The sequence below is a fragment of the Parasteatoda tepidariorum genome, chromosome 10 (genome assembly GCF_982258835.1).
Source record: "Parasteatoda tepidariorum strain Cologne lab strain chromosome 10, Ptep-v5.0, whole genome shotgun sequence".
Classification (NCBI taxonomy): domain Eukaryota; kingdom Metazoa; phylum Arthropoda; class Arachnida; order Araneae; family Theridiidae; genus Parasteatoda; species Parasteatoda tepidariorum.
This window is the reverse complement of record NC_141764.1, coordinates 39,951,675-39,977,945: the sequence shown is the minus strand read 5'-3', so window position 1 is coordinate 39,977,945 and position 26,271 is coordinate 39,951,675. Positions and strand designations below refer to the sequence as shown.

Genomic DNA, 26,271 nt, shown 5'->3' with positions numbered 1-26,271 from the left:
GTTGCGAATTTTTCCATCTGTTGTAAAATTATCATTTTTCAATAGTGCTTAACTGATTATTTAACCCTGAAAATATTTAAATCTGCGTAATACGTAATTTAAAAGAGATTTTCAAAATTGAATCATTTCCTTTATATAAATTCATAACCATAACTTTATATAAAATAATGCAAATAACTTTTACAATGCAATAACTTTTGTTCGATTAATTTTTGATATTTATCAGTCTATTATTCAATTTTTTTAATCAAATGTAAGACTTAAAAGTTTTCGTTAATTACTACAGGTACAGTTTTAAACTTTTCTTTAAAAGTAGGATTAACTATTTTTTTTAAAGTTTTACACAGCATATTAAATATTTTACCATCATATTTAAAATAAGTTTAGTAAAGAAGTGTATCTGAAATAGCTTTTTAATTAACTATTGGATTTTTACGTACGAATTTACATTTTTCTTGGTTCAAATAGTGCAATTGGAATGCTTTCCTAAATCAGAAAAAAACTGTAAAATAATTTACGAAATCTGAAAACAAAGCGTTTTAGTTTTTTTCGAGTTTTTTTATTGTGGGCTTTGATATGCATTTTTCATTTACTTATGTATAGAAATCTGCCATCCAAATATGAAAATAAAGCATTATATTAACATGATCATAGGAATGTTAAAATTATTTTTTTCTTTTCTTTTATTTTTGCAAATATAATACTATTCTTATCCAAAAATAGCTTTGAAGTTATAATTATTCTTAAATTGCTAATCAAATTTTAATTCTGTTTTTGATAATGAGGCGGAAAATTTTAGCATAATGTTAAATAAATAAAATGGAAAATATTGAAATTAAAGTAAATGTTTAGAATGGTAGTTTATGCTTCTGTAATAATTTCGTTTCATAATTAAGCTTTAATCTACGAACTTGAACTAAATGTAGTGATTTGATGACTTTTAAAATATTTCAGACATCGTTAAAAAATGTAGTTTGAAGTTTAGAGCTTGAAATGATCAAGCCTAATGGAAAAATTTTCTTTTAAAATGAAGGATCTTTTATTGTTTATTAATTCAAATAATTTTTTTTTGTAGATTTGTGGCCAAGTATATCTGAGTAACTGATTATTCAGAATCAATTGTCAATATGGCTTTTTAATCTGGTAATCAAGGTTTACAAATTTTCCTTTTTTATAAAATAATAATAAAGAGTTTTCAAAGTTCATCAAGGATTTGATGTGGAAATTTCTTAATTTAAAGTTACATATTGTGAACAGAAATAAATTTCAAATTTAGTTTTCAGTAGAAATAAATTCTAAGTTTATAAAATTTTAAAGTTACATATTGTGTACATAATTTAAAGTTACATATTGTGAACAGAAATAAATTTCTAATTTAGTTTTTAGTAGAAATAAACTCTCAGTTTATAAAACTTAAAAAAATTTAATTTCTAAGTTTAAGAGTTTAATATCAATACGAGACATGTTGGCAGTTATGTTACATGATACACCAAAAATTACGTTAAATTTGGATATTTACAGAGATATTTTTAGACCTTTATTCAATTTAAGTACGGAAATGAAATTTTTTTTATTGTGTATTAAAAGATCGTAAGTGATTCTGCCGCTGTTTTAAGAGCTCAATTTAACGTTAGCTGCACAAAAGCAAATTTCAAATCACCAAAGTGTTTGCAAAAATAAACAGGGAGTAAGATAGAATTAAAAATATATATTATTTAAATATTAGTTCAAAAATTATTGACTGCAAAACTTGTAGAAAAAAATACCCTGAAGTATGCTCTGCAGCCAGCAAGATCGCAACTAAAGAATCGAAATATTTTGTGCTGAAAGGGCCATTTTTAATTATAAGCTTTACATGATTTTGCTTCGAAATTCTATATTCAATTCATTCTAAGTCATCGCAATTTTAAGGACTTTTTTTCACGAATCATTTCTCACTTTTATTGCTTTAATGACTATTTATCCATGGTTTCAGAAACTTTTATTTACCCCTCTAAATATAACAGGTCTCCTCTGCCTGACGACGTGTTTCTAGTGCTCTTCTTCGAGTTTGACTCGGGGTCTTGAACCTGAGAGTCTGCTTAGGTTGGCGCTAGTGCCGGATGGGGCTGCTCCTACAACGGAGTTCTAACACTTGGCGTATTGACAATGCGGGCTAGGGCAGCCGTATTCAACTCCTTATCTCCTTCGAAATCTTTTTTTAAATGCTTGAGTTTAAAAAAGGGATTAGATGTTGCCAGATGTAGCATCTTAACATTTATATTGAAATTTTTAAAAATATAAAAACTTAATGCAAGAGTTCAAAATATATAAAACCGCTTTCTCTTTGAATTGATATAATGACATAAAGTTATAGTTAGAAATAGTTAACAAGTAAAGTTTTTTTTTTAATTTCTTCTTATTGTATATCACGCATTCTGTTTTCCTAATTTCGAGTACTGTCAAACCCAGGTAATCATTTATATATATACAATTGCGATTATTATATTATAAAATATGCTTCATTAAATTTTAACAATTATATATATTTCATCAACAAAATACTTTTTTGACAATGTCAACTTTAAAAAAAGAATATTAACTATAAGCATTTAAGGGGGATGGTGAGCGGTGCGAGCAAGCCTGCAGAACTTTCTAATATTTAAAAAAGTTTCTAAACTATTAATCAAATTTTGAATATTTTACTCTTAAAGAATTCAAAACTCCTCTTTAATTAGTACTAATGTCTTTTTTACATTTAATTTTATATTTTGTGTGGATTTTAAGCATTCAACTATATTCCAAAAAATTAATTATCAACTCATTTATTTGATAAATGCGTTAAGAATGAGTTTTTTCTTCTGACTAATGCAAATAAATTTGTTTATCTTTTCCAAATGCTAGCAAATATTGTATAGGAAAATTTACTAATGAGTTAATGAAATTTATTACATTTTTTGGTATGAAGAGTGAATTAAAAAAAATAAACATTCAATATTCTAGAATTTTTAGCAAATATATTTCCACGATTACAAAGCCTTAATGCAAATTATCTTTTTAATCTAAAAAGGACTAAAAAAAACTAATTCAATTTTCGTTTTGATTAAATATCCAACGTCGTAAATTTATTTAAAACAGTTAAGAGCCGCATTAAGTAGGAAATTGAATTTTTCAATTTTATGAAAAGTATTTTTATTTCTCTGTAAGGCATTTTTGCCTTTATATCCTAACTGTTGTGCGAAACTTTTTTTTTAGTTATGTACTATAACTATGAATTAATTCACTATGAATAATTTTAATGATAACTAATTGTCTTTATTTATTGCAAAAAATTAATTGCTTGTTGCTTCAAAATGAATAGTTCTTATTGTTCAAAAATAAAAATGATGGTATTGTATGTAAATTAGCAACTATATGCACGCATTTTCAGAATTATATTTCGAAATGCTAATTTAATTAAATAGACACAAAATGTCTGTGTATGTTTATAGTTCTAGTACATTATTAAAAAATTTTTTTAATTAAAAATCTGCACTAATTTATTATGTTTATACTATTATGTGTCAGTTATAAGGAATTTTATTATAAATTTAATAATTGCGCACATAAATGCTCGATTGCGCAAACGATTAATAGATTTTACAATAGCGCACCTAGGGAAAGCATTTTTTTCTATGCTATTTAGCGCACATCTGGATGCCCTAGAGATAAAATCCCATAAATCATCGAGCAAAATGATAAAGCTGATATAGAGTGTTTCGTAATCACCACCCTAAATATAGATTTTTAGAATGGTTGTAAAAAATATGTACTTTATAGTGATCGCACATTAACTTTTGAACGAGGAAAAAGGCGGGATGAATTACATCAAAACTACTCAGATTGTCCGATGAAAGTTTTACACGTTTATAATTAGTGGTTTTCAACTCCTCTGTTTCTTTCGGCAATCAAACAGTTCTGAAGCTGTGAGTCTCGCTTTCCTAAGTAGTGTTTCGTTATTTGATTTTGATAGTTTTAATTTTTTCTTAGCTTAACAACTAATTTGCGACCACTAATGTATATACTTATTATGTTATTTTTAATAAGGATTATTAGAATGTGCAGTGTGCCAAAAAAACAGACCACCCTGAAAAACTTTAGATCTTAATTGTCTGAAGGGGTGACCGCAAATATGCTAATTAATTAGTGCAGATGATATTTTAAGTTACAAAATCAGACACGAAAGCGTACTTTCTCTAAATAAACATACCCTTTTCTCAACGGATTCAAATTTCTAACCACCAAAATATACGGGGCAGTCGTATTCTGGGAATTATTGTCCCCATAGTCTGGTCAGGAGAGCGATCCCAAAATTGGACCCCCTAATTTAAATTTTACTTTTTGCGTATTTCGCTATATCTTGATAACTTTTTAAGTGAATTGAAAAAATTTTGCACACAATTATAAAATTCGTTTATCCGAATTCTTCGCAAAAAAAAATTTATTGGTAAATATTTTTTATGATTAATTATTTTATTAAATAATAGTCGAAACATTTTGAATTGTCCGGTATACAACATTTTACATTATTTGAAAGTATGCAATTTTACATGGCAAAATACAAAGTTCGAACGAAATCGATTGAATAGTTTCTGAGAATTCTAATTTTAAAGAAGTCGTATATTTAAAATTCTATTTCTCCAGAACTGTTCAACCAATTTTGCTCAAATTTTGGATTTCACCATGAAACATTGCATTTTTGCAATTTAACCTTACATACCTTACAATTTAAAATTTTTTGACTACTATTTAATAAAATAATAAAAATTAATAAATATTGACCGAAATAAATTTTTTGTTTGGAATTATCTTTAAATAAAAGAATTTTATAATTTTGTTCAAAAATTTTGCAACTCGCTTTAAAAATCTCGAGATATGGTGAAATTCGCAAAAAGTAGAATTAACATTAAAGGGGTCCAATTTTTGGATCGAACTATGGGAACCATATTTCCCAGATTGTGACTACCCCCTATATCTCGGAGTGTCAGAAATCGATGCAAAATTCAAAGAGTGGGAGCAATTTGGCTTCGACTGGCCATGGCCAAAATTAAATTTTCTCATTGCTCTATTTTTTATGGTAGAGAACACAATTTTACAAAAACTAGTTCACCAATGTAATTGAAACTCTGCATACTTCTTCTAGAACAAATAACTAGCTATTGTACTGAGAAATTTGTAAACTTGCGGTAGAAATCACAATTTTTAATCCAGACTGCTACTTATAACTTCCAAATCTACAGAGCTTTTCCCGGATATCATTGTACTAAGTTAACAAGTTAACTTTTCCTTGAAAGCTTTCTTTTTCTATTTATTGTAATAACACCATTCACTTAATATTATATGTCATGTATTTAGCCTTTTAATTGCTTGTTCCATAATTTTTTCTATTAAAATTGGAGAATTAGTTTTAATTAAATTGGCAAGAGTTTTTCCACATATAAATATCATGTTACTCATAAAAAGATTCATATTATAACATTATTATAAATTAATAAGTTTCTCAAAGAAAAAAAAAGTTCTTTCCTAAATTTATAGTTTATTTAATTCATGAATAGCATTCTTGATAAAAATAAAACTATTCTCTGTATTTTGAGAATTTCTTTGTTTTTTATGAACTGATTCTCAATGCAGTGTGATTGTAAGATAACCTTCCTCTTTGTCCCACACTGCTCAAAATACGGAATAAAATTTTGTACAAAAGTATTATAAAGTATGCAGTGATGTATGAAAAAGCTTATCCAGTTGTGAAGGTTACAGTAATAGGATTTCGAAATTTTTAAAAACCAAGCACCTATTCTTTTCATTGAAAAACAATCTTCACTGTATAAAAGTTATAATGGATGTAGAACAATATTTTATCACATATACCAGCGACACTAGACGGAGACGAAGAGAACAAGAGGTGGCATACAAATCTCTGAGTTATTTTCAACCTACCAATTGCAGTCAGAGCGTGTTCAGACAAGGACATATAGAAAATTATATCCTTTTCCTCATCTCTGTATTATTTATGAAGTAATCTTTTACTTATTTCAGTCAAATTCCGCTCTCAGGTCGCGATGGCTCAGGGGATAGAGCATTCGCTTTCCAATAAGGCGAACCGGGTTCGAATCATAGCGATGGCCGGTGGATACGAATTCGCATCCGGCTTGCACCGACCACAGTGCTGACGTGAAATATCCTCAGTGGTAGTTTGATCATGAATTAGAGTCCCCTTGCAGTCAGAATAACCGTGAGAGGTGCTCGTAGTTTTTCTCTGCGTGTAACGCAAATGCGGGTTAGTTCCATCAAAAAGTCCTCCATGAAGGCAAATTTCTCCCAATACTAGGTCCAGGAGTTAACTTGTCTTCTCTTGAGCGAAATGTTCTTTAGAAAGTTATAAGTTATATACAGGCAAAGTTATCTTTTGATTCCCTGGTATTTAAATATCATTTGTATTTTTACTATATTTTTTTTAAAAAAAAAAACCTTATTGTTTGATACACAAAAATTAGTTTTTTAGTACACATAAACACGACTAACGTCATACTATCGCGAACGAAGTATTTACATCAAAAATCCTTTACATTAACTGGAAAAATTAATGAAATTAGAAGGTTAATTGAAATTTGAACAGAATCTGATTTTATTGTAAAATCAACCAAACATAATTTCATTGAAAAGAAAGAATTAATAATAAAATATGAGAGCTAATTTGATCAAGGATTTAGAAACTGATTTGGAAAAGAAAGAATTTAATTAAATTTTCCCTTTAAAATTTGCAGCAAACTTAATTTAAAGCAGGAAGTAAATTAACTTTAATTCAGTATTGGCTTTCGAAAATAAATGATTAATTCAAGGATTACTACGATTTGTCCGATTTGCTGCTTAGAAATTAACATCTTGTGCGGTGAGTAATTTGGAAATAAATTTGTTATTATTATTTTTTAATATTATTGAATTTTCACGGAGGTTTAAAAGAAAAGTTGTAAATAAATGCTAATTTGCATGAAATGATATGAACATTTCTTACACAGTGTTCTATTATCACTGCTCTTAATATGAACTTTCAAAATCCATGTTAAAAATAAGCAGCATATTTAGTTTTAATTTTTTAATAAGAGCAACATATTTAGTTATTTTTTTTTTCAGAAAATAATAATTCACATGTCCTTTTTTTTTTTTTTTTTTTTTTGCAAAATAAGGGTTTAGTGTTTTCTTAATATGGTAGCATAAATTCGCCGAAGGGATAGCATATGCACTTTTGAAAAACTACTGACGTTATCTTTGGCTAAAAATTAAAACGTAAGATCTTACACATTTATTTGACTCGATTCATTCTTTAACACAATTGAAAACAAAAGTAAAAATAATACCAGAGACAGGATCACGAGGTGTCAAATTCCGAAGAAGGCCATGGCCCGTGCTGACTCGTCATTAAAAAGGAAGGAAGAAGCAAAGATTGTTACGTCAAAAAATCAGAAGTTAAGACAGTTTACCGTTTGCAGTTGTACAGTATAAATCATTTTAAATATCTAGGAGTAGTCATTGATAAAAAATTAAACTGGGGTTCTCACATTAATCTTTTAAGACAAAAATCTAAAACATTATTAAATTCGCTTCAAAAAATCAACCAAAAATCATGGGGTTTTAACCAAAAAGCGAGAAAATTAATATACAATACAGTAATAATTCCCGCATTAGCTCATGGTTGCAGCCTATGGGGTACGAATATCTCTCCACGTATTTATCGCACTTTACAATCTATTCAAAGAAAATTTCTTTTAAATATGAGTAGAGCATATTATTCTACCCCAACGGCAGCACTTCAAGTACTAACAAATATTCCTCCTCTCGCAGAACAGATTATGTCAATATCTTGTTCAACAACCGTAACTCACCTCAAAAAAGATGCCAAATTTAATAATATAACATATAATACACTAGACTATGAGAAAAAGCTAAAAATACCACATCGCCATCCTTCTTTTCACACAATTAACAAAATAACTTTAGTAGAACAGAATAATTTTGATTTTAACAGAAAAACAAACTATTTTACAGATGGCTCGAAGACAAATACAGGCACAGCTTTCGCTTTCCTCAATATTACACATTCACAAAGCTACACATTAGACAAGGAAAATTCAGTCTTTCAAGCCGAACAGTTGGCAATCTTTGAATGCATTAAATACATTAAGAGCACTGAAAACTTCAATAATAACGATACTTATGTAATCTGGTCAGACTCAAAATCATCAATACTTGATTTTGGCACAAATAATAGAATTTCTTTTGATATTCAACAGGAACTACAACACACATCAATTCAAATTTCTTGGATTAAAGCACACAGCAATAGAGTAGGTAATGAAAAAGCAGATGATTTAGCTAAACAATCTACGAGACCACCGAAAAATTATGTATACCCACTTCCAGTTTCATATCTTAAACGACGTATTAAAGATTCTCTTCTAACAAAATGGCAATTTCAATGGAATAATTCAGACAGAGGCAGACGTCTATTCAAAATTATTAACAATGTTACTTTTTTCAAAACAATTTCTCCAAAACAAGTCATCTGGTTCTTGACGGGTCATGGACCATTTCCAACCTTCTTTAATTACCTGCATATAACAGATACTGATCTTTGAACCTGCGGCCAACAAGGTTCGCCTGAACATTATCTCACTAGTTGTTCCTACACTGTCTCCTGGCATAGTCGTCAACCTAGCCCAACAAATTTAGAAATTTGGCAGAAAACTTTTATTACAAACAATACTTTAAACAAAAGATTAATAACAGTAATGAACTTCTTAGCGGATAATGACTATCTATTAAAATTTTAATAACTTCCCATTTCACATGTATAATATTTTTTTTGTCTTATTTCTTCTTAAATTCCACACTTTCAGTAAAATCTGTTCTTTTTTTTTTTAAATTTTTAAATTTTTTTAAATATTATGTTATTTAGGCTGGAGTGGAGCTGGACCAGCGGCCAAGTCCTGGGCTATATGGTTAAGGGTTTTCATAACCTAGGTACATGCTCAGGGCTTGGAGGAAAGAAAAAAAAAGGTTGTACAGTATATCTACGGAAAGAACTTCCCCCGCCATAGCTCTAGAGCAGTGGTGGCGACTATGGTTACGAGGCTTACCTCTTTCATATAGGAGTGTTGCTTTAATATTTACGACACGTTTTCACTCAGGGGATCAGGGGGGAGAAAGCTCCCCTCTATTTCTTTTCCCTGCAGCAGACCGCCTAAGATTTTGCGATACGAATTCTTTCTATTAATAAACTATATGTGTACTCTCAGCGAACAGCAACGAAATACACAAATCTTATAGAATAGACAATACTGTTATGTTTATACTGTAATTGTGTTTTTCGATTCCAAAAGAAAATTATTTATTGCTTCATAATCCTGCATATTATGTTCGCCTCCCCCCCCCTCCCCCGAAAAAAATTATTCCGAGGCGCATGATTAACATGCCCCGATTGAATAAAACTTAACAAAATTAACTTAATAAAAGGGTAAAACATTCTTAATGATGCCATTATTCTCCTTAAGACTAATTTTTTTTAATGGTATTCATTATTAAGGATCAATTTTATTATTATTATTAAATATTCTTTAACATTCACCAGTAAATCTTTTGATGAATAAAACAATGTTAAAGAATAATGAATAAAATAAATGCAAACAATGTTTTGTTCTTAAAAATTATACTAAAGCCAGAATAATCTTAAGAAATGATTTTAACCCTTTCGCACCGACTGTCACAAATACGTGCCAGCATAAAACCGTATCAATCAGGGTAAAAAGATAAAACTGGTAATCAAAGTATTTCTTTAGCAGTTTATTTGTGGGCGGAGTTATAATTGTTTGATTTATTTAATTCACCATTACTTTGTTCGAAATTAAACTATTTAGTTATACTTTGAATTAACATTGATTATATATATAATTAAACTAACAATAATTAAAGTAAAAGCAAAGTAAGTCTGTCAAATTAGCAACGACTACATTTAAGTTATCGTTTTTTATTTAATTGCAACTTGATTCTGATTTTGTGCGAATGCTTTCCTGAATCACCCGTCCCCAAGGGGTTAACTAATAAGTAATTTTTGACAAATATAGCTACAGAGTAAGAATAATAAATGAAAAAAATATTCTTCGTAAAAGTATTTTATTGTTGTGGTAGCAGTAGTGTTTTTGTCAGATGAAATCGAAAGGAGGTACTGCCAATAAATATTGGTTTGAAAAGCCACGAAAGAAAGTAATAATTGTCTTAAATATGTTTTTAACTTTGTGCCAAGTTTTAATTTTCTTATCGTTGCAACCAATGCATCATTGTTTTGCGTTTCAAACTGGTTAAGGTGCGCCAAATTGTACAAGTAAATTGTATATGCACTGTCTGGATATTTTATCTATACATAGCTGCCAACATAGAGAGGAAAAAATCCAGCAGATTTTATGAAATATAAGTTTAATAACTGTATATTTGACGTATAGGGAATTTTAGGGATTTTCATCGTGATCAAAATACAAATACTTAATCACTCAAAAACAATAAATGGCTTACAATATTTTCCTTTTCTGATCGACATTAAATGAATTTGAAATATTTTTTATTATGCAAACTTATACTTTTTAATAGAAAAAAATAATTTATTATTGATAGCTGACATTTTTTTAAAAAAATATTTCAAAAAAGGTGTTTTGAATAAAAATAAACTGAAAATTTCAGAACAAAAAAAAGTTTCTAACTGACTACTAAACATGAGGATCGCTTCATTATGTATTAGCAATATTTAATTAAATATTCAAGCAAGCAAAATAAATTCGATTTCAATAGGTATTTAACAGCAATAAATTCGAATTTTTGAAAATTACTCAATTTTTAGGTAATTTTCTAAATTTTATAAAAATTAGGAAAATTTTTATTTAAATATATATATATATATATATATATATATATATATATATATATATATATATATATATATATATATATATATATATATATATATATATATATATATATATATATATATATATATATATATATATATATATATATATATATATATATATATATATATATATATATATATATAAGCAAATAACTCTAATTAGAGGAATAATGACAAAAAATATTGTTTATTGACAATAGATGATACATCAATATATATACCAATTTCATGATTCGATATTTCAACAATTAAATGTTAGCGAAGCAATTTGATTTTTATCACCATAAAATCATATTGTTTCCATTACATATTAAAAAAAAATATTGAAAATTGTATCTTTCAGGCACATTTGAAGGCTTCAGGAACCATACAGGTAGCACAATCCCTTAAACAGACCAAGCATACTTTCGTACAATGTCTGGAAAGCTTTCTGGGCATCTTCAGTGGAGCATTTTTTGAAATGTTCGAACATACATTCTCGATTCGAGCCGAGGTTTCTACAACATTAAAATAAACTCGTAAAGATAAAAAGAAATTCACAATAAAGAGAAATCAAAAGTGTGATAAAATAGTATCTTAACAATAATTTTTCATTAAACTTTGCGATTTCAGAGCAAATAGTGTTAAGTAACTTTTGTTCTTTTTGTAAAAGTTGCTCATTGAATGATATATTATACAGTTATTTTATATAGTGTTACAAATTTGCAAATGCGTGTATAATAATCTGAATATTCTTTTGCTATGAGGCTAAATTTCTCAGATGGACCCTAAAGAAACAGTTTAATTAGAAAATTTGCTAGTCCCGGAAGGGTGTTTTTCGAAATCTCCGTTGTAATATGATATAGTTGTTGTGGTTCATTTACATCGCACTAGAGCTGCACAATGGGCTATTGGCGACGGTCTGGAAAACATCCCTGAGGATGATCCGAAAACATGCCATCACAATTTTGAACCCATGCAGAGGGGATGGCACTCCCGCTTTGGTAGCCAGACGACCTGCACGCGAAGTCGAGCACTTTACGGTAGAACAGTTTAACGAGGACAAATACCGCACACCCTAGGTCCCTACGCAGACTGATGCAAGTGGTCACCCACCCGCGCACTGACCTCAGCTAGTGATGCTTGACTTCGGTGATCTGCTGGGAACCGTGTCTTAGCGATCAGTCCACTGCGGGACCCGTTGTAATATGAAATGATGCTTTTTTGCGATATCAAAGCTATATTCGAAAAGAAAAAAAATGCAATATAAATAGCAGTTATAAAAATATGCTGCGGTCTTATAATTTAAAAACTTACTCCAATGCTGCATTACTCGGACTCATGAAAATTTGCAATAACTTAGAATAAGGCAGTGATTTTGAAAATTTTCATCTCTGTGAAAAAATGTCACTAAATTGGCGATTTTTAAAAAAGTTTAATAGCTTTTAAAATATTTAAATTACTTATCTGTTCTAAAGCCATTCACGGCAAGATTATGCATATAGTTTAATATAATCATCGCATTGCTTCAAGTGTAAGGCACTTAAAGTATAACTTTTTTTAATTTTTATTGTCCTTAGCGACAGAGTTTCGAAAAACAGCGTTGAAGAGAAAATAACGTCTAATGTATTTCTTATTCAAGGCTCGGTTTGGTAATTTTTTTGCTGACTTGGCGATAATCTTGGTGACTTGGTGAAACTTAACGACCATTTTAGCGAAGTTCTAGAAAATTCGAGTTTCAAACCAAGAGGACTAATATATACGGAGTTATGCCAGAGTAGTTTAGAATCGTGTTTAAAGTAACAGGGTGTCGTTGGCTGTATTTTCTAGTAGAATCTTCTAATAAATTTTTAGAGTCTTAAGGAATTTTTTTATCCATCTCCTATCGAAACGAATACCTGCGCTTGGTACAATAGTTTAAATATATTTTATATCGTTATTTATTTACATATTTTTATGTATTAAGATTTTAGGGAGTCTACAAAATGCCTGGTAAAAATTAGAGGTGATAGATAACTTCGTTCGTAATATTTTCAGTTTAATGAAAATAGGTTGTAGATAGATTTAAAAGAGGATATTTCTGGTCACGCTATAGTTTCATGAAATTAACTATGCGTCAAATCGTTTCTGATAAAGTACGGGATGTATCATAATTGCCGCTGAAAATGTATTATTAATTATAAACTTATTTAAGACTCCTTATGTATACCATAGTTTTGAGCTCATTTTGAAAAGGATTTTAAAAAAATCTATATTAAAAGTAGTAATTATGGAGCATCCTGTTTATATATTTCTGACAGTTGGTATTTAAGATGGTAGATTTAGTAAAGGCATTACCTACATTCACCAATTTTTCATAAAAAAACGTGTTCAAATTATTTCTTAAATAGTCCTATCACTTTAAAAAATAAATTGTTTAAAAAAGAAAGTGCTCAACAAACACCTAGTAGGTTCAAATACATGGTGTGCAATAACTCCTTTAATACTTATTTTTAAAAACGTTATAAATAAGGTCATCTTATTAGGTGGGCTATTGTATTATTGAAAAAAAAAGTAAAGATGCACAACTTTGTCAAATTGTGACGAATCATCATCAAGATCTCTCAAAGTAAGGAAGAATTCAAATAATAAGAAAAATCAAATAATTCCGGGAACTAAAGTGTTAATATATTACTCGATGAAAACTTATTTTGCTTAAGAAAATACAAATTAGAAATTCTTCTCATTCACGTCTGCAAAGTTTTGAAAATGTTCTCTTATTTTTAGCATGTCGACTATTATTTACAATTTGTATTTTTTTTCAAGTTAAGTAATTAAAAAAAAATCTGTTAACTTACGGATGTAAGTTATTCGACATTTCTTAAAGAAAAGAGAACGCATGCTAAAATTTTCCGACCGACAAATGTACTATAATTTTCATCATTCGCTTTAGCTGTGATTGAACACAAACAAACTTTTTGTTTCTTATTTTTACTATTATAATTCGCGAACGCATCGTTTTATGCTCGAGTTATTTATTTTAAATAATGTTTAAACTAATATTTTTAAATTTATTAAACTATTTCCTGGCACAGAATGTTTGGAATAGAGTTTGATCAGCAAAGAGCAGGCGTTCCAGAAAAGAAGGTATTTTTAAAAGAATCTACGAATGTGTATACTTTCTGAATGATACGTAGACTGAGAAATATTTACTTACTCGCAATAAAGATTGTCTTCATCATTGCTTCTTCTGTCTACCATTCTTTTAACATTACCTTGAGGATCGCAATCTGGATCAGAAAAAGTGTGCATGTCACAGTTTTCGTCATTTTTTAACGCTGCAAGAAAGAAAAAATAGAGCATATTATTAATGATACTATTTACTAATACAAAATACTTCAAAATGTTTCCTCGTAGTAATAAGCAAAATTTCGAAGCAATAACTTTGAAATTCTCTTATAATCTGCTTTTCTGCCTTATTTTATTTTATTATTATTTTTTTTTGTCGTATGCCTGTTTAGGCAGTAGTGGTGCGATTGTTCCCGTTTTTTCTGTGGCGCCATCTATGGCCAGGAATTCGACTTCTGCCACGCCATTCACACAATCACAACCCGTTTATAGGGCGGGTCACATTCACACACAAGGGAGAAAGGACATAGAACACACACAGAGGGAAAGAAACATCCATGCCTTGCCCGGGATTCGAACCCAGGACCTTTCTGATGCAAGGACAGTTCCCTGCCCCCTACACAGGCCGGTCGGCTTTTCTGCCTTAAGAATCATACATTCAAGAGAAACGTATCTCATAGAAACAAACCGGTATGATTATTGCCACACAACTTTCAACTTTACAGATACAGTATGGGAAATAAAACTTTTTAAAAGTGAATGTCTCAAGAAATTTTAGGTGCTCACGAGTATGTGTCTGCAATTTCAGAATCCTCATCGAGAATAGAAACAATAAGGACCGCAAGAAAAATCAAGCGAGAAATACCAAAAACATTATTGATATCTGACAAATGACAGTACAGAAAAGACATAATAAATACCAAAATAGGTTCTACCAAAGTTTAAAACTTAGAGCTGTTACAAATATTCGTCTTTTAACTTCTGTTTCCTAGTGCAATAAAATCTGTCTCATTGTTTATTGTATGTTCGTTGTCTTCCTGTACTGTGAGTTTCGAGATTTCGATAACGTTTTTGATGTTTCCTTGCGTAAATTATAATTTGAAACCCAAATGTGCATATTTGTTTAGTTTTGTTTTTAATAAGAAGTCTAAAATTGCATGATAAGGGCGCTCTTTTCACACTGCATACACGATCTTTCTTAACCTTCTAGAACTAAAATCTTCGATCCCTTAAGAACGAACTGATTTGCTTACAAGCCAACTGTTGCTCTTCCCCTTTTATTTTATTAAAGGTTTCTTATTTGCGCCATTGAATCTTAACAGCAAGATGGCTTGCAAAGTTTAAAATTATGGCTTGGCTTCAAGTGTAAAGCATTTGAACTGTGGCTTTTTTTATTTTCCTTGGCGGAAGAGATTCGAAAAACCTTGCTAAAGAGATATTTTATAAAGGGTAGTGTTCATATCTTCGACAGACCACCTTAACAGTTAACAAACAAACATTGACAAAAGAGTAAGTAAATTACACTGATGGATATTTAAACACAATTGTGAGAAATAAATTAATATTCAGATTATACCCTCATAAAAAGGTTTTCCTTCTGTACAGAAGTCAGTTAGCACATCGTCTGCTATTTTAGCTGCATCAGCAAATGGTTTCTTGCATTCGGTTGCCGCAACAGACACGCATCCAGTGAGAAATGGTTGAAGTCTGAAAATTGATTAAATATCATTTTATCCTTTTATTTTAATAAATTTATTTCCACTCAAAAAATTTTTATTTTCAAAATTGTTAGACTTAACGTAATTTCTCTTTATAACGTTTACGTTAATAGACACAGGTACAGAAAATTAAAAAAAAATTATAAGGCACAATTAAAAAGTAGTATTTTAAGAACATCGTGTACAGTGGACAATTATTAATGTCAGAAACTTAAAAAAACATCAAGGAAAACATACATCGACATCAGTCATTTAAAAATTGATTGTGCTGTATGTTGTTCTGAGCTGTGGTAGATATTTGCCAACTACTAGTAGTTGTATATTGTGTAAAGCGAAAACACTGAACCATAATTCCCATAAGAGTGTTGTAGTAATAGCATTTTTAAAGCCTGCCGTGCAGTAGAAAATCAATGAAGTGGCAAAAAATTTGAAATTTTGATTTTATTTTTATATATGTGGCATTTTTGTAAGAATATGTATAACTGCAAAATTCCTATATTTTTTTTGAATAATATTTGTAGATATTTCGTATAATTGCAAAAAGAAACTCGTTCAATTACACATTTTTTAATCAGCTTTCTGAAATTTTATTCCGGCATAGCATGAAAGAACATTAGCAAGGGAAAGAAAATTGTTGTCAAGATACGTCCGTAATTGCAAAAAGAAACTCGTTCAATTACACATTTTTTAATCAGCCTTCTGAAATTTTATTCCAGCATAGCATGAAAGAACATTAGCAAGGGAAAGAAAATTGTTGTCAAGATACGTCCGTAATTGCAAAAAGAAACTCGTTCAATTACACATTTTTTAATCAGCTTTCTGAAATTTTATTCCAGCATAGCATGAAAGAACATTAGCAAGGGAAAGAAAATTGTTGTCAAGATACGGTCCGCGTAATTGCAAAAAGAAACTCGTTCGATTACACATTTTTTAATCAGCTTTCTGAAATTTTATTCCAGCATAGCATGAAAGAACATTAGCAAGGGAAAGAAAATTGTTGTCAAGATACGTCCGTAATTGCAAAAAGAAACTCGTTCAATTACACATTTTTTAATCAGCTTTCTGAAATTTTATTCCAGCATAGCATGAAAGAACATTAGCAAGGGAAAGAAAATTGTTGTCAAGATACGGTCCGCGTAATTGCAAAAAGAAACTCGTTCGATTACACATTTTTTAATCAGCTTTCTGAAATTTTATTCCAGCATAGCATGAAAGAACATTAGCAAGGGAAAGAAAATTGTTGTCAAGATACGTCCGTAATTGCAAAAAGAAACTCGTTCAATTACACATTTTTTAATCAGCTTTCTGAAATTTTATTCCAGCATAGCATGAAAGAACATTAGCAAGAGAAAGAAAATTGTTGTCAAGATACGTCCGTAATTGCAAAAAGAAACTCGTTCAATTACACATTTTTTAATCAGCTTTCTGAAATTTTATTCCAGCATAGCATGAAAGAACATTAGCAAGGGAAAGAAAATTGTTGTCAAGATACGTCCGTAATTGCAAAAAGAAACTCGTTCAATTACACATTTTTTAATCAGCTTTCTGAAATTTTATTCCAGCATAGCATGAAAGAACATTAGCAAGGGAAAGAAAATTGTTGTCAAGATACGTCCGTAATTGCAAAAAGAAACTCGTTCAATTACACATTTTTTAATCAGCTTTCTGAAATTTTATTCCAGCATAGCATGAAAGAACATTAGCAAGGGAAAGAAAATTGTTGTCAAGATACGGTCCGCGTAATTGCAAAAAGAAACTCGTTCGATTACACATTTTTTAATCAGCTTTCTGAAATTTTATTCCAGCATAGCATGAAAGAACATTAGCAAGGGAAAGAAAATTGTTGTCAAGATACGTCCGTAATTGCAAAAAGAAACTCGTTCAATTACACATTTTTTAATCAGCTTTCTGAAATTTTATTCCAGCATAGCATGAAAGAACATTAGCAAGGGAAAGAAAATTGTTGTCAAGATACGTCCGTAATTGCAAAAAGAAACTCGTTCAATTACACATTTTTTAATCAGCTTTCTGAAATTTTATTCCAGCATAGCATGAAAGAACATTAGCAAGGGAAAGAAAATTGTTGTCAAGATACGTCCGTAATTGCAAAAAGAAACTCGTTCAATTACACATTTTTTAATCAGCTTTCTGAAATTTTATTCCAGCATAGCATGAAAGAACATTAGCAAGGGAAAGAAAATTGTTGTCAAGATACGTCCGTAATTGCAAAAAGAAACTCGTTCAATTACACATTTTTTAATCAGCTTTCTGAAATTTTATTCCAGCATAGCATGAAAGAACATTAGCAAGGGAAAGAAAATTGTTGTCAAGATACGTCCGTAATTGCAAAAAGAAACTCGTTCAATTACACATTTTTTAATCAGCTTTCTGAAATTTTATTCCAGCATAGCATGAAAGAACATTAGCAAGGGAAAGAAAATTGTTGTCAAGATACGGTCCGCGTAATTGCAAAAAGAAACTCGTTCGATTACACATTTTTTAATCAGCTTTCTGAAATTTTATTCCAGCATAGCATGAAAGAACATTAGCAAGGGAAAGAAAATTGTTGTCAAGATACGTCCGTAATTGCAAAAAGAAACTCGTTCGATTACACATTTTTTAATCAGCTTTCTGAAATTTTATTCCAGCATAGCATGAAAGAACATTAGCAAGGGAAAGAAAATTGTTGTCAAGATACGTCCGTAATTGCAAAAAGAAACTCGTTCAATTACACATTTTTTAATCAGCTTTCTGAAATTTTATTCCAGCATAGCATGAAAGAACATTAGCAAGGGAAAGAAAATTGTTGTCAAGATACGTCCGTAATTGCAAAAAGAAACTCGTTCAATTACACATTTTTTAATCAGCTTTCTGAAATTTTATTCCAGCATAGCATGAAAGAACATTAGCAAGGGAAAGAAAATTGTTGTCAAGATACGTCCGTAATTGCAAAAAGAAACTCGTTCAATTACACATTTTTTAATCAGCTTTCTGAAATTTTATTCCAGCATAGCATGAAAGAACATTAGCAAGGGAAAGAAAATTGTTGTCAAGATACGTCCGTAATTGCAAAAAGAAACTCGTTCAATTACACATTTTTTAATCAGCTTTCTGAAATTTTATTCCAGCATAGCATGAAAGAACATTAGCAAGGGAAAGAAAATTGTTGTCAAGATACGTCCGTAATTGCAAAAAGAAACTCGTTCAATTACACATTTTTTAATCAGCTTTCTGAAATTTTATTCCAGCATAGCATGAAAGAACATTAGCAAGGGAAAGAAAATTGTTGTCAAGATACGGTCCGCGTAATTGCAAAAAGAAACTCGTTCGATTACACATTTTTTAATCAGCTTTCTGAAATTTTATTCCAGCATAGCATGAAAGAACATTAGCAAGGGAAAGAAAATTGTTGTCAAGATACGTCCGTAATTGCAAAAAGAAACTCGTTCAATTACACATTTTTTAATCAGCTTTCTGAAATTTTATTCCAGCATAGCATGAAAGAACATTAGCAAGGGAAAGAAAATTGTTGTCAAGATACGTCCGTAATTGCAAAAAGAAACTCGTTCAATTACACATTTTTTAATCAGCTTTCTGAAATTTTATTCCAGCATAGCATGAAAGAACATTAGCAAGGGAAAGAAAATTGTTGTCAAGATACGTCCGTAATTGCAAAAAGAAACTCGTTCGATTACACATTTTTTAATCAGCTTTCTGAAATTTTATTCCAGCATAGCATGAAAGAACATTAGCAAGGGAAAGAAAATTGTTGTCAAGATACGTCCGTAATTGCAAAAAGAAACTCGTTCAATTACACATTTTTTAATCAGCTTTCTGAAATTTTATTCCAGCATAGCATGAAAGAACATTAGCAAGGGAAAGAAAATTGTTGTCAAGATACGTCCGTAATTGCAAAAAGAAACTCGTTCAATTACACATTTTTTAATCAGCTTTCTGAAATTTTATTCCAGCATAGCATGAAAGAACATTAGCAAGGGAAAGAAAATTGTTGTCAAGATACGTCCGTAATTGCAAAAAGAAACTCGTTCGATTACACATTTTTTAATCAGCTTTCTGAAATTTTATTCCAGCATAGCATGAAAGAACATTAGCAAGGGAAAGAAAATTGTTGTCAAGATACGTCCGTAATTGCAAAAAGAAACTCGTTCAATTACACATTTTTTAATCAGCTTTCTGAAATTTTATTCCAGCATAGCATGAAAGAACATTAGCAAGGGAAAGAAAATTGTTGTCAAGATACGTCCGTAATTGCAAAAAGAAACTCGTTCAATTACACATTTTTTAATCAGCTTTCTGAAATTTTATTCCAGCATAGCATGAAAGAACATTAGCAAGGGAAAGAAAATTGTTGTCAAGATACGTCCGTAATTGCAAAAAGAAACTCGTTCAATTACACATTTTTTAATCAGCTTTCTGAAATTTTATTCCAGCATAGCATGAAAGAACATTAGCAAGGGAAAGAAAATTGTTGTCAAGATACGTCCGTAATTGCAAAAAGAAACTCGTTCGATTACACATTTTTTAATCAGCTTTCTGAAATTTTATTCCAGCATAGCATGAAAGAACATTAGTAAGGGAAAGAAAATTGTTATCAAGATACGTCCGTAATTGCAAAAAGAAACTCGTTCAATTACACATTTTTTAATCAGCTTTCTGAAATTTTATTCCAGCATAGCATGAAAGAACATTAGCAAGGGAAAGAAAATAGTTCTCAAGATACGTTTCTCAAAATTTATAACTCACTCTGTTTTTTTTTTCTCAATTGCACGGCAGAGCTCTGTATAATGCACAATATCATCTTATGCAAACCTTTGTCAGGAATTTTGAAAATAGCTTATAAAAATTTTTACAGTTTTAGATATCAATGCACAGTTTATATGAATTTTTTATATTTTCAATATTTTTATAAATATTTAATTTTATATATGGGTACTTTTTCTACCTAAACATTAGCAAGGGGTAAAAAGGTACTACGTGTATATTATAAAAAACAACATGAATAAAGCGCATAAAAAGGCAAAAAAATGACTCGACAAAAATGGACTTCTGTAAGACTATAAGTTTCAGTTTCCTTCCTCAGTATCGAAACATGAAATGACAGGAAAAAGTAACGAGACAAACATGTTGCAATAAGAAAAAAAGAAGATAAGAAGAACTGAGAGTGTTGGGTTGGTACCGCATTGTGCAAACTTTAGAAGATATTTCCATAGGAAAGAATGGGATATTCGAAGTACCATAAACTAAATTATAGGAATTTTCGAAAAGTACCGAATGATTCCAAGAAGTCAAAAAGATGAAGATCAGTGTTGTTAACAGAAAAATATTCAAACCTGTGATTTGAGCTCCATCTATGTGTTGGCAATGCAAAATCTTTAAAAACCCTGATTTTGAACCCATTTTCTTGAATTATTTTTCACATTAATCGGGGTATTCGCTTTTTTACTTTAAACATTGTACATTAACAAACTTTTATCAAGTAACGCAATTTGTTCAAAATGACTTTAGTGTTATTAGATAATTAAAAAAAAAGATATTAAAAGACGTTGATTTTTGTTTATTCAATCTGATGGGTCTCGATATTTCACCATGTTAAGCAATTAGTACTTCATTTTAATTTTTGTCGTTTACTACGCGATTTGTGCAGCAAAATGCTTTAATTTAAGTGCCAAACTGCGATATTTTTTTTCCATATCTGCAATAAAAAAATAGGGATACAGAATTTAAGTTTTGAAGTTGTTTCTATCCTAACCTCGGGAGACTCGAGATTGGGGGTTCGAGTCTGGTATCTTATTAGATAGATCTTTGGAAAGCATTTCACGCGTGTAGTTTTAGATTTTTGACACGAAGCGATATTTGTGAGGTTTTGAGATTTTTAATTGCTGTAGATTCATGTTCGAATAATGCTGAACACAGCGCCATCTATGAACGAAGTTACATTTAGAATAGGTTAAATCAATATAAAATTTTCTGGAGAATCTAATTCTGCCACAAAAAAATTATGGTTCTGAATTAAGATCTCAAGTTTGCACGCTACATTATAGTATTACAAGATAGCATTCAATAAATATTGAACTTATCTCTTTTATAACGTTCTATTTTTATTATGTTTTGATGTAGTTTGAGATATTTGACCGTTTTTTTTTACCTCTTTTCTTCGTATTTTAAAACAGTCTAATAGAGTAAAAGTGACATATAAGTGTATTACTTACCCACAATAACTCATATCTTTTATATGATCAGTCTCGTTATGGCATTTTGAAAGTGACTCTTCGAAGCATTCTATGTCGCACGTGGCCAGGCCAAACAACACTGTAAAATTATGCGTATCGTAAATCAGATCAATTTTTTAAAGATTTAATAGCACGATTTTCCACTCCCAACATAGTTCTTAAGCAAAAGAAGAAAAAAATGCTAAGACAGTTGAATAACTAATTACCGTTCAGCGTATTTGAGTTGATTGAGCTTAAAGTTAGGTACAATATTAGTAAATAGTAATATAAGTACAGCAATTATAATAATTGTATTTTTGAATATTTTTTTATACTGACTAGGTGGCTCCGCTATTTTGCTCACTCCGCTCAACAACCCCAGCATTGATTCTCATTCATCATAGCTTATTTCTTCTTAAGCGTCATAAGTTTGCACGAAAAGCACGGAACATTTTAGTTTCAAAATATACAAATATTTTAAAACATTTTGTTTTTCGTAACGAAATGGAGGATTACCTAGATTATAAAAATAATCATCTGTTCTATAACAAAAAACTAAACTGAAGAATACAGATTGTGATCCACAATAGAAAGAAATTATTTAACTCGTTGAAGGGATTTATCACAATTGAAATAGGGGATAATTTTTGTCGCTATTTACAATACTTTATTTTATTATTTTTATTTTCAAAACTTGCACTAGTAATGTTAAGATTCAAATCTGGACAGATGTAATCTCTCTCTCATTACTTAAGATTGATATCTACTTCAGTACGAGCTCATAAAATTAAAAAATAAAATAGATTGAAGGAAAAAAAATTTCAACAATTGATGAATAATCTATATGTAAAGTAAAGAAAATGAAAAAAAAATCACAGAAAAGAATTTAAATTTGCAAAATCTTTAGAACAAATGAGAATTTTGAAAAAAAAATGAAACTATCCTTAAAATTCTATTACAAAATGGTCTTATCTGCATATCAAATTCCAACTCAGCAGTTGCATTTCAGCAGACAGTAGATTGAAAGCATGATTTGTTTAACTATGAGGTGTTTTTTTCATCACGTTTAACAGTTCTACTGTTAAATATCTTCTATAATTTTTTTATTCCATCATAATTCCTGTAAACTTTTTTTACCCACTTTCGTAAAAAATATATAGTCAATTCCTTCATTTCAAGAGTACATAAAATGACCACAATTCGCATGTTTTTTTTTTCTTTTTTGTAAATTGAAATTTTGGTTTAACTTTTATCTGTAGAGCAAGGGGAAAAACACGATGCCTTTCCTTATTTCTGGACATTCTTAAATTCTTCTAATTGGGAGCAATATTTCAGTTCCCTCTTCCAGAATATGTACTTAGCTTTCAATCAATCTGTACATGTGCCACCTAATGAAATCGGCACTAAACCTCTGGACAACCAGATGTAATACAATCTCATCGCGAAACAAAACGAAGAAAATCATCACTAATCATTACAAAACGAAAATAAATAGGATATTTTATCCATGTCAACTTCCAGGAGAAAAATAACGACGTAAAATAAAGCGATTAAAAGTTAAAAAGGTTCAGTAAATTAAACTAGGGTCTTTTATAATGATCCCGCACTTAACGAGATATCGGATTTAATGGTTAAAATAGAGTCTTGTTTGGTACAAAGTTACAATGACTGTGTTCCCTTGAGAAAGTTTTTTTTCTCTCCTCTTTTTCTCAGATTTAAGGCGATAAATAATTTATAAAGTATTAAATGATATCAGAAATTATTTAAAAGACTTTTCGAAATTGAAAAATATAGCATATTATCAATAGTTTAAAATTATTAAGTGTCTCAGTATATAATTAAGTTGAAAATGGCTTAGTTCTAGTTAAGGTATCGTTAAGATTATAGATTCCAGTAGGGCATCCGTTCCCAAACGGAGTTCCGCGTAGAAGATGTAAAGGAGTTCCATGAGTTAGTACTTTTTAAAACCAGTGATGAATTTTAAAACCTCAGATTATACTTACAATTCCTTTTTAATTTAATCTTTCAGTTGCCTTTATGAAATTATTTCAAGTAAAATACCAATGAAATAGAAATGACATTTTTTAAAAGAAAATTTATTTTTAATAACAAAATATTGAAAAAATTATTAAAAGAATAAGCATTTATAAAATATTGTATTAGTATTTCCTATCGCGCTCTTCAAAACAAATTAAAATTATTAAATTTTTTAATAAAGAAATCCTAGTAACCATTTTTTACGTTTATATCAGTTCCTTAAAGTTTTCATCTCGTAAATCATGATTAGGCCTATTTTGTTTAAGTTAAGCTTATGTATATACATTAAAAACAAATTAATAATTAGACTAGATATAACACATGTAGTGAAAATTTAACTGTGGGACATAAAACCTAATTTAAGATTATTAATGATAAAACGATAAAAATCTTCATTCCCCTAATTAACTATTTAAAAAAAACAGTCTTTTATAGCTCATTACGTTCTCGATTACCTTAATATACTTAATTAATAAAGTCAGAGATTCGCCGAAAAGGTTTCCGAAGACGAAAAAAATTGGGAACCCCTGAGGTTGGGTATCGTCGTGGACGTGGCAAGAGCAGAGGAACATTTTTCTCTCTAGGGAGCTCCTTATTAAATATGGAGCTTACTGTATAACAAAAAAAATTAAACCGAAAAAAATTTATGAATGCATTATTATAATCGTTTAACTTACCACAAAAAATGATTTTCCTTATCCAGTGCATGATTAAATTAAAGTGATACTACACATATTTTATGTCGGACGAAAAAAGTTAATTATTTAAGGTTCCGTAGTCGAAAAAATTGGGAACCCCTGAGGTAGGATATTGTCGTGGATATAGTGAAAGCAGAGGAACATTTTTCTCCCCAGGGAGCTCCTTATTAAATATGGAGCTTACTGCATAACAAAAACATTAAAAAGAAAAAAATGTATGAATGCATTATTATAATAGTTTAACTTACCACAAAAAATGATTTTCCTTATCCAGTGCATGATTAAATTAAAGTGATACTACACATATTTTATGTCGGACGAAAAAAGTTAATTATTTAAGGTTCCGTAGTCGAAAAAATTGGGAACCCCTGAGGTAGGATATTGTCGTGGATATAGTGAAAGCAGAGGAACATTTTTCTCCCCAGGGAGCTCCTTATTAAATATGGAGCTTACTGCATAACAAAAACATTAAAAAGAAAAAAATGTATGAATGCATTATTATAATAGTTTAACTTACCACAAAAAATGATTTTCCTTATCCAGTGCATGATTAAATTAAAGTGATACTACACATATTTTATGTCGGACGAAAAAAGTTAATTATTTAAGGTTCCGTAGTCGAAAAAATTGGGAACCCCTGAGGTAGGATATTGTCGTGGATATAGTGAAAGCAGAGGAACATTTTTCTCCCCAGGGAGCTCCTTATTAAATATGGAGCTTACTGCATAACAAAAACATTAAAAAGAAAAAAATGTATGAATGCATTATTATAATAGTTTAACTTACCACAAAAAATGATTTTCCTTATCCAGTGCATGATTAAATTAAAGTGATACTACACATATTTTATGTCGGACGAAAAAAGTTAATTATTTAAGGTTCCGTAGTCGAAAAAATTGGGAACCCCTGAGGTAGGATATTGTCGTGGATATAGTGAAAGCAGAGGAACATTTTTCTCCCCAGGGAGCTCCTTATTAAATATGGAGCTTACTGCATAACAAAAACATTAAAAAGAAAAAAATGTATGAATGCATTATTATAATAGTTTAACTTACCACAAAAAATGATTTTCCTTATCCAGTGCATGATTAAATTAAAGTGATACTACACATATTTTATGTCGGACGAAAAAAGTTAATTATTTAAGGTTCCGTAGTCGAAAAAATTGGGAACCCCTGAGGTAGGATATTGTCGTGGATATAGTGAAAGCAGAGGAACATTTTTCTCCCCAGGGAGCTCCTTATTAAATATGGAGCTTACTGCATAACAAAAACATTAAAAAGAAAAAAATGTATGAATGCATTATTATAATAGTTTAACTTACCACAAAAAATGATTTTCCTTATCCAGTGCATGATTAAATTAAAGTGATACTACACATATTTTATGTCGGACGAAAAAAGTTAATTATTTAAGGTTCCGTAGTCGAAAAAATTGGGAACCCCTGAGGTAGGATATTGTCGTGGATATAGTGAAAGCAGAGGAACATTTTTCTCCCCAGGGAGCTCCTTATTAAATATGGAGCTTAC

General features: G+C 29.9%; 1 protein-coding gene across 1 annotated transcript; it reads right to left on the bottom strand.

Annotated features, from left to right (window-relative positions):
* Positions 1-11,140: 11,140 nt before the first annotated feature.
* Positions 11,141-24,867, bottom strand: LOC107440630 (uncharacterized). The gene is made up of 5 exons (XM_071184588.2): positions 24,722-24,867; positions 22,008-22,107; positions 15,636-15,766; positions 14,148-14,268; positions 11,141-11,469 (listed from the first exon to the last, which is right to left on the bottom strand). Exons 1-5 carry the CDS (start codon positions 24,750-24,752, stop codon positions 11,331-11,333), a joined length of 522 nt encoding a protein of 173 aa, XP_071040689.2. The 5' UTR covers positions 24,753-24,867; the 3' UTR covers positions 11,141-11,330.
* Positions 24,868-26,271: the final 1,404 nt, after the last annotated feature.